This window comes from Halichoerus grypus, chromosome 9, assembly GCF_964656455.1.
Source record: "Halichoerus grypus chromosome 9, mHalGry1.hap1.1, whole genome shotgun sequence".
In the NCBI taxonomy this organism is placed as follows: Eukaryota; Metazoa; Chordata; class Mammalia; order Carnivora; family Phocidae; genus Halichoerus; species Halichoerus grypus.
Window position 1 is genome coordinate 14,447,240 of NC_135720.1, and position 15,527 is coordinate 14,462,766.

The 15,527-nt window shown below is 36.7% G+C and overlaps 1 protein-coding gene across 1 annotated transcript in view; it reads left to right on the forward strand.

Moving 5' to 3' along the window:
* SYNE1 (spectrin repeat containing nuclear envelope protein 1) overlaps nucleotides 1-15,527 on the forward strand; it is a 436,526-nt gene that overhangs the window by 131,767 nt on the left and 289,232 nt on the right. The window contains exons 15-17 of the mRNA XM_078054564.1: nucleotides 8,962-9,074; nucleotides 9,626-9,794; nucleotides 15,303-15,399. Coding sequence (XP_077910690.1) covers nucleotides 8,962-9,074; nucleotides 9,626-9,794; nucleotides 15,303-15,399 — 379 coding nt within the window. The remainder of the gene's footprint in view (nucleotides 1-8,961; nucleotides 9,075-9,625; nucleotides 9,795-15,302; nucleotides 15,400-15,527) is intronic.

Below are 15,527 nucleotides of genomic sequence, written 5' to 3' on the forward strand. Positions count from 1 at the left end.
CCAGTAGATTTATTTTCTGAGGTATTTTCCAATAGCTCCGTAGTATTTTTTCATCTGTGGTTATCTTTGTTATTGCTATTGCTATATGTTATTTCTCAAAAGGTAAGCCCACAGACCATACACATTTATATAATAATGTGATTGGCCATTGACTTCAGACCTCAGTCCCGTCTCCATTCTCAAAGGAAGGCAAGCCAAGTTGCCAAGTTCTTATGTCCTGTGCCGTGACGGGGCAGGGGATGAGGGAGAGTGGCGATTTTAGGAAGGGGTGGGATTAGACCTCGATGACTTTTCAGTTATTTATTAATTTTTCAGCTTACTGCAACGTCAGTTGTGCTTAGTATAAATTCTAACATCCTTCCTCTTTGTGTTTTGTGATAGTACAGACCTAACTAAAAATGCTATTTTTCATCAACATCACATTAAACTCAATCCTGCATTTTGTGCAATTGAATTTGTGTACCGCATTTACTGTGTCATGGTGGGGATTACTATATATGTGGAAAACAGACAAGCAGAGATGACCACGTATGGGCAATTTATAGCTCATATATATTTTCTGTCAAAATATTAACATTTTTAACACTGCTTCAAGGAAATAGACTGTTATATATTCTAGACCAGATTATAAAGCAAATTCATGACAGATTTTGTCTCATGCCCCTCTGGGACCTTATTTTTAGAACTGGAAATGTAGAGGTACAAAGCAGTTTCAGCTCCTGGCCCTCTCAACTCAACTCACTCAACCCAGACTCAACCGCCAAACAAGAGGGACACAAGAAGATTTCGTGTGCCTACACAATTAGTCAGGGCCCTTCCTGTGTTTATGCTTGGCCCTTCTTCAGTTATAATCAGTACCTCCAGACACTTGAAGTTTTGCTGATTATCTCTTAGCCTCTCCCTTTCCCACCACCACCAACATGCACAAAACACACAGAAAACTCCTTAGAATCTGCTTCTCAGGCAAGAACACCATCTGGGATCTGTTCCATGGGTGGAGATACACACACATAAAATCCAGGCCTGCTGGTCTGTACTGTCTGTGAAGATGGAAGATGAGAGATCAAATCGCAAGGGTTCTTCTGGAACTGAACAGGGTAAAGGCTTCTTAGCATCAGAAAAGCCTAGGCTATGTCCATGTTGAGATTCCCAGGATATTAAAAATAGGGGGAAATGCTGAAACAGTGTTACACAAATGATACCACTTTAAATATTAGCAATTCATCATAAATACGATGTAATACATCGTGTAACAACTGAAATGATGTTTAACTGACATGAATATTTCATACAAAAGAAGTCACCTTAGGCTTTAAAATCAAATGTAGAGTGTGTATCGATTGTGGGTTAAATGTGTTAATTCAGCAAATATACCCTGAGGACCTACTGTATGCCAGCTTTATGCACCAGGGAAACTGGTGAAGGGGCTTCCAATCTATAAGTTTGAGACACAACATGTGTTTGTTGTTTGAATAACATACTTAAGTCTGAGTTGAATGCTCCACCTTCGAGAAAATGCCCTACAATACTAGCTGTGCTGTTTACTAGGTGATGAGATTTAGCAGAAATGTTAATTCGCTGCACACTCTAGGCTGCAGCAACCCCTGCTAAGGAATGAGTTTTAAGTTGGATGCGCACATGCTGTCAGTGTATCGCTCAGTGATTATATGACTCCAGGCTCCTCATGACCCTGCTGGCTCCCTTGAGAGAGAAACCCTGTGCCAACCACCAAGTGTGCAGCAAGAACCATCCCTTTGCCAAAATGCAGTAAACAACCATAAAAACCAGAAATGAAATGGAGTAGAGAAAAGGGGAGTGGGAAGAGTTGGAGGAGATGCTTATCTGAGACTAAAAATCAGAAAGGACTAAAGAGCAAGCTGGGGAATGTAGTGAAGAGACAACAGCAAGTAAGCAGAGGCAGGTAAGGGCAAAGCCTAGGTTCAACAGATCTCCAGAATGATCTTTTTACTGAGGGAGGAACTTGTACTAGGTCTGGTCACAGGCACTTAAAGTAGTAGAGTCATATAACAATGTCATTGTCAGTTATAAAATCAATTCTCACTCATTTAAAATGTATTTGTTAGGTGCCTATAAAAAGATCAGCTTTGATGATGTGAGAAATTTGAATCATTGTTGAGATAAGTAAAAGTCTAGACCCCTTCAATAGCAGAAAAATCAGCCCATCACTTTGGTATCACTACTTTGTGCTGGTATATTGGGCTCACTTGGAAATGCAATATATACATTGAAAAGAGCACGATATAGGACTCATCAACACCTAAGCAAGAATATTTTAGAATATTATCTTCCTATCCCAGTCTATAAGTAACGATGGCTTTTGCCATGAAAACTTAGATATGCTCTCAAGATCTAGAATTTTTGGCTTTATGCATTACTCACACCTTTTTCTTTTTTTTAATATACCATAGGACAATTCTTCATTACTTAATACATAATCAGTGTTTGAAAACTCAATTCAGATAATTTTTAAAATATTTTTTTTTGCAAAGAGGTTATTTTATAAATGGTTCTACCAAAGTTATTTTTTTAATTGCATGTATGTAGGGTCATATTATTCTGAAAAGCAAGATACACCTTTACTACCTTTTCTATTTTCCAGATACTCTTATGCTTAGTTATCTAGGAAGGTAACAAATATAGTCATAGCTAACTATAATTGAGTATTTAACCATATTTCTGTCTTAAGTACTTAGTTTTGCTAAGCACTTGACATGTAGGATGTGAAAACAGGTATTATTATCTTTATTTTGCAAATGAATAAACTTTAGGCAGAGAGAGGTTGAGTGCCTTGCCCAAGGTCACATAGCTGATAATCCAGATTGTTTTATTTATTTATATTTTTAAAAGATTTTATTTATTTATTTGTCAGAGAGCGAGAGAGCACAAGCAGGGGGAGCGGCAGGCAGAGGGAGAAGCAGGCTTCCCGCTGAGCAGGGAGCCCCATGCAGGACTGGATCCCAGGACCTTGGGATCATGACCTGAGCCGAAGGCAGATGCTTAACTGACTGAGCCACCCAGGCATCCCTAACCCAGATTGTTTTAAACACTAAACTTAAACCATGCCCACAAAGCTATTGCATGTAACACATGTAGAGTAATTAAACTTACTAATTTTTATTAGTAGTATTGCTTTAGCCAAGTAAGGCTTTCAGTCTTAAGGAATCATGAAAATAGCCATCAAACTGTACCACCTACTCCCCATCCTTATTGTAGTTATCAACCCTACCTAGATCACTTCCTCTCCTGTTTTGAAGATTTTATTTCCTGCATGACAATGCATGCCATAATTCTTAATAACTTCAGTAACCCATAGATAATCCTGCCAATAACCTGGCCTATTAGTTTCTTGATCTCCTGTCTTCCAGGGATTCCATCCTACACCCTATTCTAGCCTTTCAAGGCATAGGCATAGTCTAGAACTTGTCATCACCCTCCACAATCTCTTTTTCAAGCACCTATCTCACTGTCCAACCAATTCTGCCCTAACTCCAAATTGCATGAACTCTGTGCCCTATAATCCATGATTTTACTGCCTCTCACCCTCTTCATGTCATCCTTTCCGTTGGTCTTCTACTTAAATTCAATGCTGAATCAGTAAAGGTCACCACTTGTACACACATTAATTGTCTTGACCCAGTTTCCTTTGCCCTGTGGGCCTGGTTAAAACACAGCTCTGGTTAGAGTCCACTTTCTGCCTGGTCCCTGCCCACGCATATGCAGCTGAGTGTGGTTGCAGAGAAATACACCCCCAGGCACGATGACTAACCCAGCTGGGTCCCCAGTGCTGCCTGGCACTCCAAAGGCGTTTCCTTTCGCCTCGTCTCCATCGCCTCTTTATTTTGGGGACAACTATTCCATACCTTGTCTCTTCAAATCCTCCACACCTCCTCCCATATCCTTACTCTCAGCTGATGACACTGCTTCCTATTTCTCTGAGAAAATAGAAGCAATCAAAAAAGAATTTCCGCAAGCTCCCACGACCACATCAACCCACCTACATGCATCTGTGCCCGAATACTCAGTCTTCACTTCTGTTACTAGGGATGAACCATCTGTGCTCCAAGCTGGGACCAGCTCCTCCACATGTGTATGAGATCTCATCCTCCCTGCTCTTCTCCGGGAAACAGTTCCTGTAGTTCTTGCCTTTTTTTTCCCCCTCTCTGCTGGATTTTTGCCCACCCACATAAAGTATATGCTGTTAATCATCTCCTCTTAAAGACTCCTTTAAAAAGAATAAATAAAATTTTAAAAATAAAACCTGTCTTTCTTAACCCTCCCCTCCCCTCTAGCTACTGTCCATTTTCCCTCCTTCCTTTTTCAATGAAGCTCCTTGAAAGTTATCTGTGCTCATTTTGGTTTCAGAATTCTCTTCTCCAATTCTTTTGAGAACCCATTCCAGTCGAGCTTCTCTTGCCATGCTGTTCATGTCAGGTTCATAAGAGTCCTCCTTCTTCCTCACTCGGTGGTCAGTTCTCAGTCTACATCCTACCTTGCCTATCAAAAGCATTTCACATAGTTATTTCCTCATCCTTGAACTACTTTCTTCATTTGGTTTCCTCATTTTCTTTCTACTCCTCTGGCTATGCTTTCTAATCTTTCCTGGTCTTTCCACAAATATTCACTGCGTACTCTCTATGTGCAAAGTGATGTTCTAGGCATTTGTGATGCACTCATAAGAAAAACAGACACTCAGTGTAGGAAAAAATTCCTACAGCATGTAATTTGTCTTCTAATGGGAGGAGGTGGATAAGAAATAATAAATGTAATTAGGTAATAAATAAAATAAATTATATATTAGGTTAGAAAGTCAAAGGCCGGAGAGTATTAGGGGTGGTGCAATTTTAACTAGGGTTGTCAGTGAAACCTCACTGAAAAGATGATATCAAACAGGCAAGCACATTCCCATGTCAACCCCTTTGCCCTTGCCATTGTTCTGGAATGTTCTCTGTCCTTGGCCTGAAACATTCTCCCATTGATTAGTCTCAGTACGTTCTTCCTCACTTCCTTTGGGCCTTTACTGAAAAGCCACCTCTTAGTCAATACTTTCTTGGCCACCCCTTTGAAATTACAACTCCCTTTCCCTCTTTCCTGTTTGATTTTTTTCTTTGGCATTTATCTGCATCTCAACTGCTATTTTAATTATATATCTCATTTACTGCTTGATTTCCTGTATGGTAGTATCAACTCCATAAGGAAAAGAATTATTGTCTGTTTTCTTTGTGTTGTATTCCCAGCCCCTAAAAATGATTAGAAATATTCAGGCTTTCAGGATTTTAATTGGGTCAGTAGGCAGATTCATACTTCCTGGGAAATTGTCCATTTGACTAAGTTTTCAAAATTATTGTTCAAATATTTAAATTGTTCAAAATATATATATTTTTATTTTTTTTTAATTTTTTTATTGTTATGTTAATCCCCATACATTACATCTTAGTTTTAGATATAGTGTTCCATGATTCATTGTTTGTGCATTAAATTGTTCAAAATATTTAAAAATATTCTTTGGTAATCTTTTCCATGCCTGTAGTTAAGCCCCTATTTTTCCCCAGTATTGTTTCTTTGCGCCTCCTTACTTTCTTTAATTGTGCTTTTGGCACTGTTGATTTTCACTGTCATATTATAACTGTCTTTTCCCACCTACTTTTTTACCAGAGGAATGATGGTATCACTCTGTCCGTTATGTGAGAATAGAGACTGGGTTAGTAATAGAGGGTAGAAGCCAGGGAACCAGTCTCAATAATCCACATAGGGTGGCTTGACCAGGATGGTAATTGTAGAGATGGTGAGAAATAGTCAGATTCTGAATATTTTCAAGGCAGAGCAATTTTTGGCATTAGATATTGATTGTGAAAGAAAAGGAGAGTCATACATGACACTGTGTTTTTTCAACTAAGCAGTTGGAAGAATGGGGTTTCCATCAGTTGAGATGGAGAGACAGTGAAGCAGGTTTGGGGAAAGATCAGGAATTCAGTTTGGGGCATGATAAGTATGAGACTTTTTCACATCGAAGCGGACATGTGGCATAGGCAGTAAGAGATAAGAGACAGGAGCTCAGGACACAGGTATAGGCTGGAGATAAATATTCAAAATCATTGGTATATAGAAGGATGTTGGAAGCTCTGAGACTAAAGAAATTAAGGAAGTATAGACAGAGAAAAAAACCTGTTAAGAACTGAGCCCTAAGGGAATCTAATACCAAGAAATCAAAGAGTAGAAGATGAACCAGCAGAAGAGTGTGAGAAAGAGCAATCAGTGAGGTGGGAGGGAATCCAGCTCCTGTGTTGTTTTAGAAGCTAAGGGAAGCAGTGCATCGAGGATAGGGCATTTTCAGTAACGTGGCCACAGCAGTGCTTGTAAAATGCAAGTCAGTTCATTTCAGCCCTCTCAAAACTTCCCAGTGGCTCCCACCTATTCAAAATAAGTAATCCCAAATTCTTATAGAGGTCCACAGATCTGCAGCCCTTTCCCCTTGCTTCTCCTCCTCCCTCTACCACCTGCTAGCCCAGTTTCTCCTTTGCTCCATCTCAGTCACTGAGGGGCATTGATAGCTCCCACAGCCATGTGGTTTTGTCAGTTTCTCCCTAGAGTTCTATTAGTTTTTACTCTATGTAAAAACTTTACTAGATATGTAAAGTTTACTCTATGTAAGAGGCTTTACTAGATATGTTCAAGTTCAGAATTAAGATAGCTACTAGCAAATTGAAAGTTTCATCCTTAAGCAATTAATTACATGTAATGACTTTTATTCTCAAATCTATTTTGTCCAATATTGTTACATTCCTACCAGTTAACTTTTGTTAGTACTTAGGGTTCTGGCTCATTAGGATTCTGAATTTCACTGTTCCCACCTTCTCCAAGTTCCAAGACTTAAACTCCTACAACAATGGTATAGATATTTGCCTCAATCAGCTTTATCCATTTGTTTTTGCTCACAGGTCTATGATCCAGTTTTGGGGTCATATTTTAACCAGAGTTGGAGACCTAAAAGATTTCCCTCACTTCCTGTGAGCCCACCAGTGAATTAAAGTCACATGCTGTGCTCAGCATCTAGCTGGTTTTTAGTACGATGGCTTTTCACAGATCCCGGTGACATCACACCACATCGCACCAGCTGTAGTTCCTTTATCATATTTTTGAAAATGTTTTTGTTTTGATATCTTCTCAAGGTTCTTTCAGTTAACTAGATACTGACTATAATAAGGAAAACTTTTTAGAAAACGACGGGACATATGAGTGTAGTCACAGACCCCTACTCATATATTAACTTATAGTCATATATAATAAATCGGAGCTGGGTGTGATGATGGCTCTAAATTTGCCCTGCGCTCACTTGGGGGGGAGTCTCAGATAAGATCATAAGCCACAGAAATGTGTCTAGATGTTATAAAGGAGGCAAGGGGTGACTAAAATACTCATAGTCATTAGCTACTTTAGGTTGGTCTTCTGTCCCCTGTGATCAGCTCCTGTACATAGTGGCCTCCCTCTGGGCATGAGTGACCTGTGAAATCTGTGCAGTTACCTGTGCAGATCAATAGGTGATAATAGCAAAATATACAAGGATAGAAGTAGTTTGGCCCTAGATTTTTCTACAGTGTAAAAATTAATGTCCCTCAAGTTAAAAGGCACAAACACATATGTCTTTATGTGAGCAAGCACATATGACCTTAGTATGACCTTAATATTTTAATTTATATATGAGAGCCTTCATTTTTTTCCCCCTTCCATCAAGTGTTTCTCTTATGGTTTTAAGAGAAAACCATATGCGACTTGGTGCCTCTCACAGGTGTTTTTTGCTTCTATTTTCTCCAATTAATCCACTAAATCAGGGCGCCTGGGTGGCTCAGTCGTTAAGCGTCTGCCTTTGGCTCAGGTCATGATCCCAGGGTCCTGGGATCAAGCCCCGCATCGGGCTCCCTGCTCCGCGGGAAGCCTGCTTCTCCCTCTCCCACTCCCCCTGCTTGTGTTCCCTCTCTCGCTGTGTATCTCTCTGTCAAATAAATAAATCTTTAAAAAAAACCCCACTAAATCTCAGTCTGAGCTAACAGTGTTAATCTTAATGTATCATTCTGGTGGGCTAATGGGTCTTACTTTTCAGTGAGTGACAAACTTTGGGTATTTATTCTGCTATTGGGAAACAAATTAAACTCTAGAGAATATGGCATGTACCACGTTTCATTTTTCTTCGCTTCTGTGTGAGAAATTGGCTAGGAATTGTGACATACCTGTAAGTCTTTATACAAGTAAGTCTACTGACAGTGAAAAATTCAGAAAACAAATCTAGATAAGTTATTAAAATTTGTGTAGTTCTATACAGCCTACAAAGAATATTCATAAACATCACATTTGATCTTTCCACTCTGATACCTATGGGACATTCCCTGTGCTTGTTTGAAATCTTCTAACCATAAGAGTATTTTCATAATATTGTAATAAAACTGGCTTAAATGGTGAGCAAGTATCACTTTGTAGTAGTCTAGGTGTATTCAAAGTAAAATAACAAGAGTGTAAAATATACGTGTGTGTGTGTGTATTACCATTAAAGGGTTAAACCAGCTGTGCTTAGTTTACAGCTTCTAAACACCAATATATTCAAAATCAAGGAAGGAGAAGAATCCTAACAAATCATTGTTTATAGCAGTAACTATATTTTCCTTTGGACCATGTGCCTTTAAAATGTCTGAATGCATTGCCGTGCAAGTGTCATGTGTGTTTAAAAGATGCCATAATTATTAGATACAGCTCTAGCACAGGCCTTATAGACAAGCACCAGGGCTCCTGTACAAGGTAAAAGCCTGTGAGAGGCACCAAGTCGCATATGGATGTAGCAGCATGATCAAATTGTTGAGTACATTGACTCATCGGTACAGGCTGAAAATTATGCTTCTTAGCCTCCTGTGAACATGTTTTCCCATTTTTTATTTTTTTAAAATTGTATCTTAGGATCTGCTTCAAAACACAGATGCCCACAAAAGAGCATTCCATGAAATCTACCGGACCAGGTCTGTTAACGGGATTCCAGTGCCACCTGATCAATTAGAGGACATGGCCGAGAGGTAAGAGAATGGCTGATTATAAACGAAGTGTCTTTTTTTAAATGCCTGGTGGGTGTTTTTTCCATTTCTTTTCTTTTCAATGAAATGATTTTTTTTTTTTTTTTGCAGAGATGCTTTCATTTGGTACATAAAAATTGAGCTCCCATAACATATGCTAAGAATGCCAACATTCTAATGTATTATTGTTTGAAAAGAGTAAACCTGAATATACCCACAGCCTGGAAATCACAGAAATGGTTTCTTCAGAGACTGTATTTTTATTCAGTACTGTGAGGAACATTATGTAATATTGCAAAAACAGCTTATAAAAGAAACAGATGAGAGTTGTCTTGGCAGGGGAAAGAACTAAATTAAATACTTCAATCAATCATGATTTGCCTTTAAATCCAGAGCTAGAGAAGGAATCAGATCTCCTGATAGTGATTGATCAGCCAGAGTTTAGAAGACCTTGTGCCTGCTATTATATTTAGCACTGACGTGTAACAGGTTAAGTAAGCACTGTTCTGTTACTATTAGTTACATTCTGTAAATTCTCGGTGTTTTATTTCTAGGTTTCATTTTGTTTCCTCCACATCAGAGCTACACTTAATGAAAATGGAATTTCTAGAATTAAAGTACCGTCTGCTCTCACTGCTGGTTCTTGCAGAGTCAAAGCTGAAATCTTGGATCATCAAGTATGGGAGGAGAGAGTCAGTGGAGCTGCTTCTGCAAAACTACATTGTAAGTCTCCCCGGTGCTTTGAGAAAGAAATCAGAGGACACATGGGTTTAGCACTTAGTACCTACCAGTTTATTTGACGCTATTATTTTTATCTTGAATTTAAGCATGAAGATACCAGTGTGTTAAGTGGGTTTGATATAAGTTAACTCTTTGCAATAATCTGAAATATTCATCTATATTCTTCGGTAAAATGAAAGATTTTGCTCCATTAATCATACTGAATCATTGACTGGCTTTATTGCTTAAAAAAAAGTTTTTGCATTGCATACCCATGATTTTGATTGTGAGCTCACCATTGAAACTGAGTTAACATACTTAAAGATTATGCTCATGTCTCTAAAAATCAATCATTTTCAGTTATTCATATGGGGACTATAGGTCCAGCATGTCTCTGAGTTTCATTGCTTCTCGTGTGCATCCAGGAAAAGTAAAATTTTTGTCTATGAATCTCTGTAACAATTTAATTTTTATAGATTATCTTATATTTTGGGCTATCAGTATAAATAATTCTATAGCTACATAGAGTAGTAGCCCTGCATTAATGAAGAAATTAGGTTGTTCTGTAACTAGCATTTTCTATTTACATGTAATTAGAGAATTATTTCTTAAAGGTAGTTTATTTCTGTTAGTTAAACAAATCCCCCCACAAATTTATTAGCAATACAAATTTGCTCTCAAAGTTTATGTCCATAAGGCATCTCAGCCCTGTACCACTCCATTTGTGTTTAATCACAAATTCTAAATAAGAAATTAGTAATTTTAAAATCCAAGCCCATTTCTAACCTGACTACTCAGAGTAGCTTTGTAACTGGTATGACTGAATGTTTATTGAAACCATATCTTTACTGAAGCATTCTAGAACCAGAATGTATTTTGCTATATTTTAATTACATTTTTAAAGTTTTACATTTTAAAGTGATGAATAAACAGGATCATTTGGGGAAAAAATACATTTACAGTAAAATCTTTCTTTAGGGTTACTACAATTGTCTTGGAAATATGTGTCAAAAAATATGAAATCTGTTATGATGTGTTCCCTTATTCATTTTGAATTATTTTGGAAAGTAATGAAAAATCTTATTTTTTAAGTTCAAGCAATTACTTTAGTCTTTTAAGTATTAAATACAGATATGCATTTGTATTTTTGGGTTTAGTCATGTCAAATGATACACAATGAACTCAGCAGGTAATTATGCAGGATCTGTCTTTGTTCTCGCTATTTAAGGACAGCCAATCAGATTGAAATGCCTAATGGGAGTGTTCCACCAGGTTAATGTTCTAATACAAGGATGTTAGTAATTCTCTTTGAACTTCTCAAATAAAGAATATGTAAAGAGTTGTTTATTAATCTTAAAAAATTAATGTTAATAAAAAAAACAGTACTTCTGCTTTCTCCGTAAAGTAGAGAGAAGTTCACTGCTTCATAACTTAAAATTATTGGTAAACTTGCTAATTTCACTACAAATGTAGCACATTAAAATGAACATTTCTTAATATTTTTATTCCATGGTAAAAAACACCTATTTATTGCTAATGCTTCTTTTCTGTAAAGGGTTTTACAATATTTTTTGTTTAATAGTTTTAATAACTGTGGGATATTGAGTGTTCCCCATGAGCCCAGTGTTTTACGTGTGTCATCTTGCATCCCAATGACAACCCTATTGGCTGGGCATTTTCACATGGTTTCACTGAGGAAACAGAGCCTTTCAGCGCTTAGCCCTCATGTTCTGGGTGGCACAGTTGGTAAGAAGTAGAGTCAGGATTTGAAGTCACATCATTCTGAACCAAAAGCTTAGGTACTGAACTTGTCTATCTAACAAAATTGGCTGTGAAAGTTTTTTCTTTTTTAATTTAAAAGACCAAATAATTAAAATGATCTCCTGTAGCTTAGTGAACTAAGGAATGTAGCACACATAAATATTAGTTCCATTTGATGTTAGTTCATATTTGACAATATTTTACACTTAAATACTGATAGTGACAGTGACAGAAATAATTTCTGTTTTAGGTATTGTGGCAGAGCGGGGCAAAGTAGGGGAGATTATTACAGTCTGGCCACCAGTCACATGGAAATATGTTGAATTATGGTTCAGCTACTTACAGCCCATGTGACTTCATAAATAACTTAATTTCTAGGAGACTTAGTCTTTCCCAGATTTTTAGTGATGATGATGATGATGATGATGATGATACAATTATAGGGACTTATGTAAGGAAGAAAGAAGGACACATATTGCTTACCTTTTATCTCATGCCCCCTATAGCTTCTCTCATCCCTTTGGAATTAGTGAGAAAATAATTTTCTTTAGAACAGACTGTTTCAAAGAGTGAAGACTTCCAAATAAAGTAATACAATCAGGTTCTTAAATCCAATCCTTTCCTTGGTTTCTAAAAAAATTTATTGTAATGAGCCATATGCTGCTCCACATCATCTAATAACCAAAGTAATATGCAGGATGTAAAAGTTCCATAATTATCTTTTCCTTAGTTTGAATTCTCAATTCAATCTTATTCATATGCAAAAAATCCCACCATTTTTTAAAGGGTTAGAGAATCAGAAAATGTGCTTCCTACTTACCTCTTGTACTGGGTGCTCAGGTCTGCCGCTGCTACGTGCTTAAGAAATTCTTGGAAAATACTTCACAAATGCTTGTTAATTAAACCTAGGCCACATGCTATTCATAAGAGATTACATACTGTAGTATAAATCAGGAGATAATTGGTTTGGTTTTTGCTGTCAGCATTGTTCTTGACATGACCATGTTTTGTTAACACATGCTTCAGTTTTACTATGGAAGAAATAGGATAATTCATTCTTTTCCATAGAAGAAGAGCTCTTGGAATTGTGGCCTATGTGAATGCAGCATAAGTAATGTGAACATTTACTTTATTATTTGTAATTATTTTATTAATATAGACAATTCTGATAAAAACCTCTTCTCAAAGATGATTTTTTAAATCTTAAATTACCTGGCTGAGCACGATTCAAGTGAAATCGATGAATGAAATTTATTTATCTCTATATTTATCTTGTGAGAGAAGTTTAGTATCTTCCACTAATACTTTGGATTTAGTGGGATAAAGAGATATCTTATTTTTCTTGAAGTGCCATTAACTATAACATGGCTGACTTGTTGAACTTGATATCCAAATTTAAGCCTTATTTTTATTTTTTTTATAATTATGTAGTTCTTTATTTTAAAGATTTTATTTATTTGAGAGAGAGACAGAGATAGCTGGAGCAGAGGGGAGGGGCAATGGGAGAGGGAGAAGCAGACTCCCTGCTGAGCAGGGAGCCCGAAGGGGAGCTCCATCCCAGGACTCTGGGATCATGACCTGAGCTGAAGGCAGAGGCTTAACTGAGCCACCCAGGTGCCCTGTAAGTCTTATTTTTAAAGAAATAGATTAATCCTATCATTATTTTAAATATTCATTTGCATTTTCTTTTGCACCCTTCTGAGAGACTAGTTAGCTCATGGTAAAAAGGAGATTTAGCACTCTTCCTAGTAAAGTGATATTAATAGATAAAATAATTCATGCTATGAAATGGATTTACTCTGTATTCAGAAAGAAAAAAGTGTCAAAATAAATGAAACAGTTAAAAGGTAAAATAACAAATAAGGTATCTTCCTTCAAAAATTAATTGCCTAGTCTTCCTAATAGGAAGGCTCAAAAATACTTTAATGAATCCCTACAACATTTATAATATTCTTAAAGTATCCTGTTTTCCCCCTTGGAAATGAAACTGGAAATAAACTTTCCTCTCTTGTTCATTTGTAATTAATTTGTTAACAATTCTAGCAAAAGCATATTAAATGAAGTCTTTCTGTCCAATACAGCCACTATTTCCCTTTCCTCTCACACTTAGAACAATTGTTTTCCCCATTAGCTTCTTGAAATTTGTTCCAAAAATAAATGGAGACTATTTTTTAAACATTGCCAAATATATTTATCTCTTCAGTTGTCTACAGTGTCTTGCACATTAGGTGTAACTTTCCTTTTTTGATCAAATTATGATATGCTCATTTGGTTAAATTATTCCAAATTTAAATTACAGTAAATTACTCTTTCCCTAGTTGGGGAACAGGGAAGTTAAGGGAGTAGAACATAAGGCTAAATAATTATTTAACCAATTAATTATTTTACTTACCAAAATAATACAGCCTATTAAATTATTGAAATAAGTGTTCCTCATGGAACCCTTCATTCCAGGTAACTGCAGCTTTCCCTAGTCACTATATTCCTGAAGAATAATTTACATATAGGTAAAATGCTTTATAAACATAAAATGCTATGAAATGTATTATACATGGAATGTTTTTAAGTGTTATCTTGAAATATAATAAAAATTTATCAGTAAAATTGAGGGATGTCTATGAAATTACGGAGTTTTATATCTGCACTCCAACATTTTGCATCTCCATATTAAGTATTCATCAACATATCACACTGGACTTCAGCTGGTTTCTTTTTTTTTTTTTTTTTTTTTTAGATTTTATTTATTTATTTGACAGAGAGAGACACAGCGAGAGAGGGAACACAAGCAGGGGGAGTGGGAGAGAGAGAAGCAGGCTTCCCGCAGAGCAGGGAGCCCGATGTGGGGCTCGATCCCAGGACCCTGGGATCATGACCTGAGCCGAAGGCAGACGTTCAGCTGGTTTCTAAAGGCTAATTTTGCATTTTATAATAGAGACACTTATCAAGTATTTTATCAGGTTATGATAGGAACTAATTGTACTATTAAAAGAAACTAAAGAGCCTTTGGTGATACGTTGGTAACTATGATTGCATTTTTCTTTTTTCTTTTTCCCTTTACCATAGCAGGACTAATCTTTGAAACAGGAGTTATTTCATATTTCCTGGAGTTAACAATAAAATTTACCTAAGGATTTCTTGTGTGTTCTAAATTTTATAGTGCCCATTTGCTGATGGTGGCTCTGTTCTGTATGTAAATTACATACAGCTATAGACATGTCTTATCTGTAATTTTTACACTTGTGGGTGGGATATGTGATTATTTAAAATTTTTCTACTTTTAAACATTTTTTGTACTTTTTATTTTAAGGAAAGTGCACTGTGCCATTTATTTATAATCCAAGTTCCTCAGAGCCATCATTCACCAGAATTAATGTTCAAAGAACAGCAAAATCCCACAGCTCAAACACAGTTGGACATGAAAATGTTCTTCCAAATATAGTGCTTTCTAAATGTTAGCCCCAGGTTGTCTGGAGAGACTTCAGTCTCTTCTAAAAACAAACCCTTGCGTGGAGAAGAAATAGAATACTTTCTCAATAGTGCTGAGTTAGAATTAAAAGTGAGTGTGGAATCAATTTATATTCTCGGGATAGCCAGGTTATTTTATAACAGTTGAATTAATTTGCTATATTTTATAAGAGTGAGGTTGGTAAATTTGGGCAAAATACCAGTATATCTCCCTTGAAGAAATGGACTTTGGTATTTCTACCTCTGCCTAGTGTTTGCTGTCTTCTAACCACTCCCCCTTTATAGTCTTTTATAGAAAATACCAAGTTCTTTGAACAGTATGAAGTGACATACCAAATCTTGAAACGGACAGCAGAGATGTACATCCAAGCTGACGGTTCAGGTAAAACACACGATAGAATTGGCTAAACTGTTGAATGCAGTATGGTTTAGAACCTACAGATTTCTGTGATCAGCTCATTTTTTTTTCTTGCAGAATCTTTCTGTGACCCTGCCATGGGCCTGGAACGC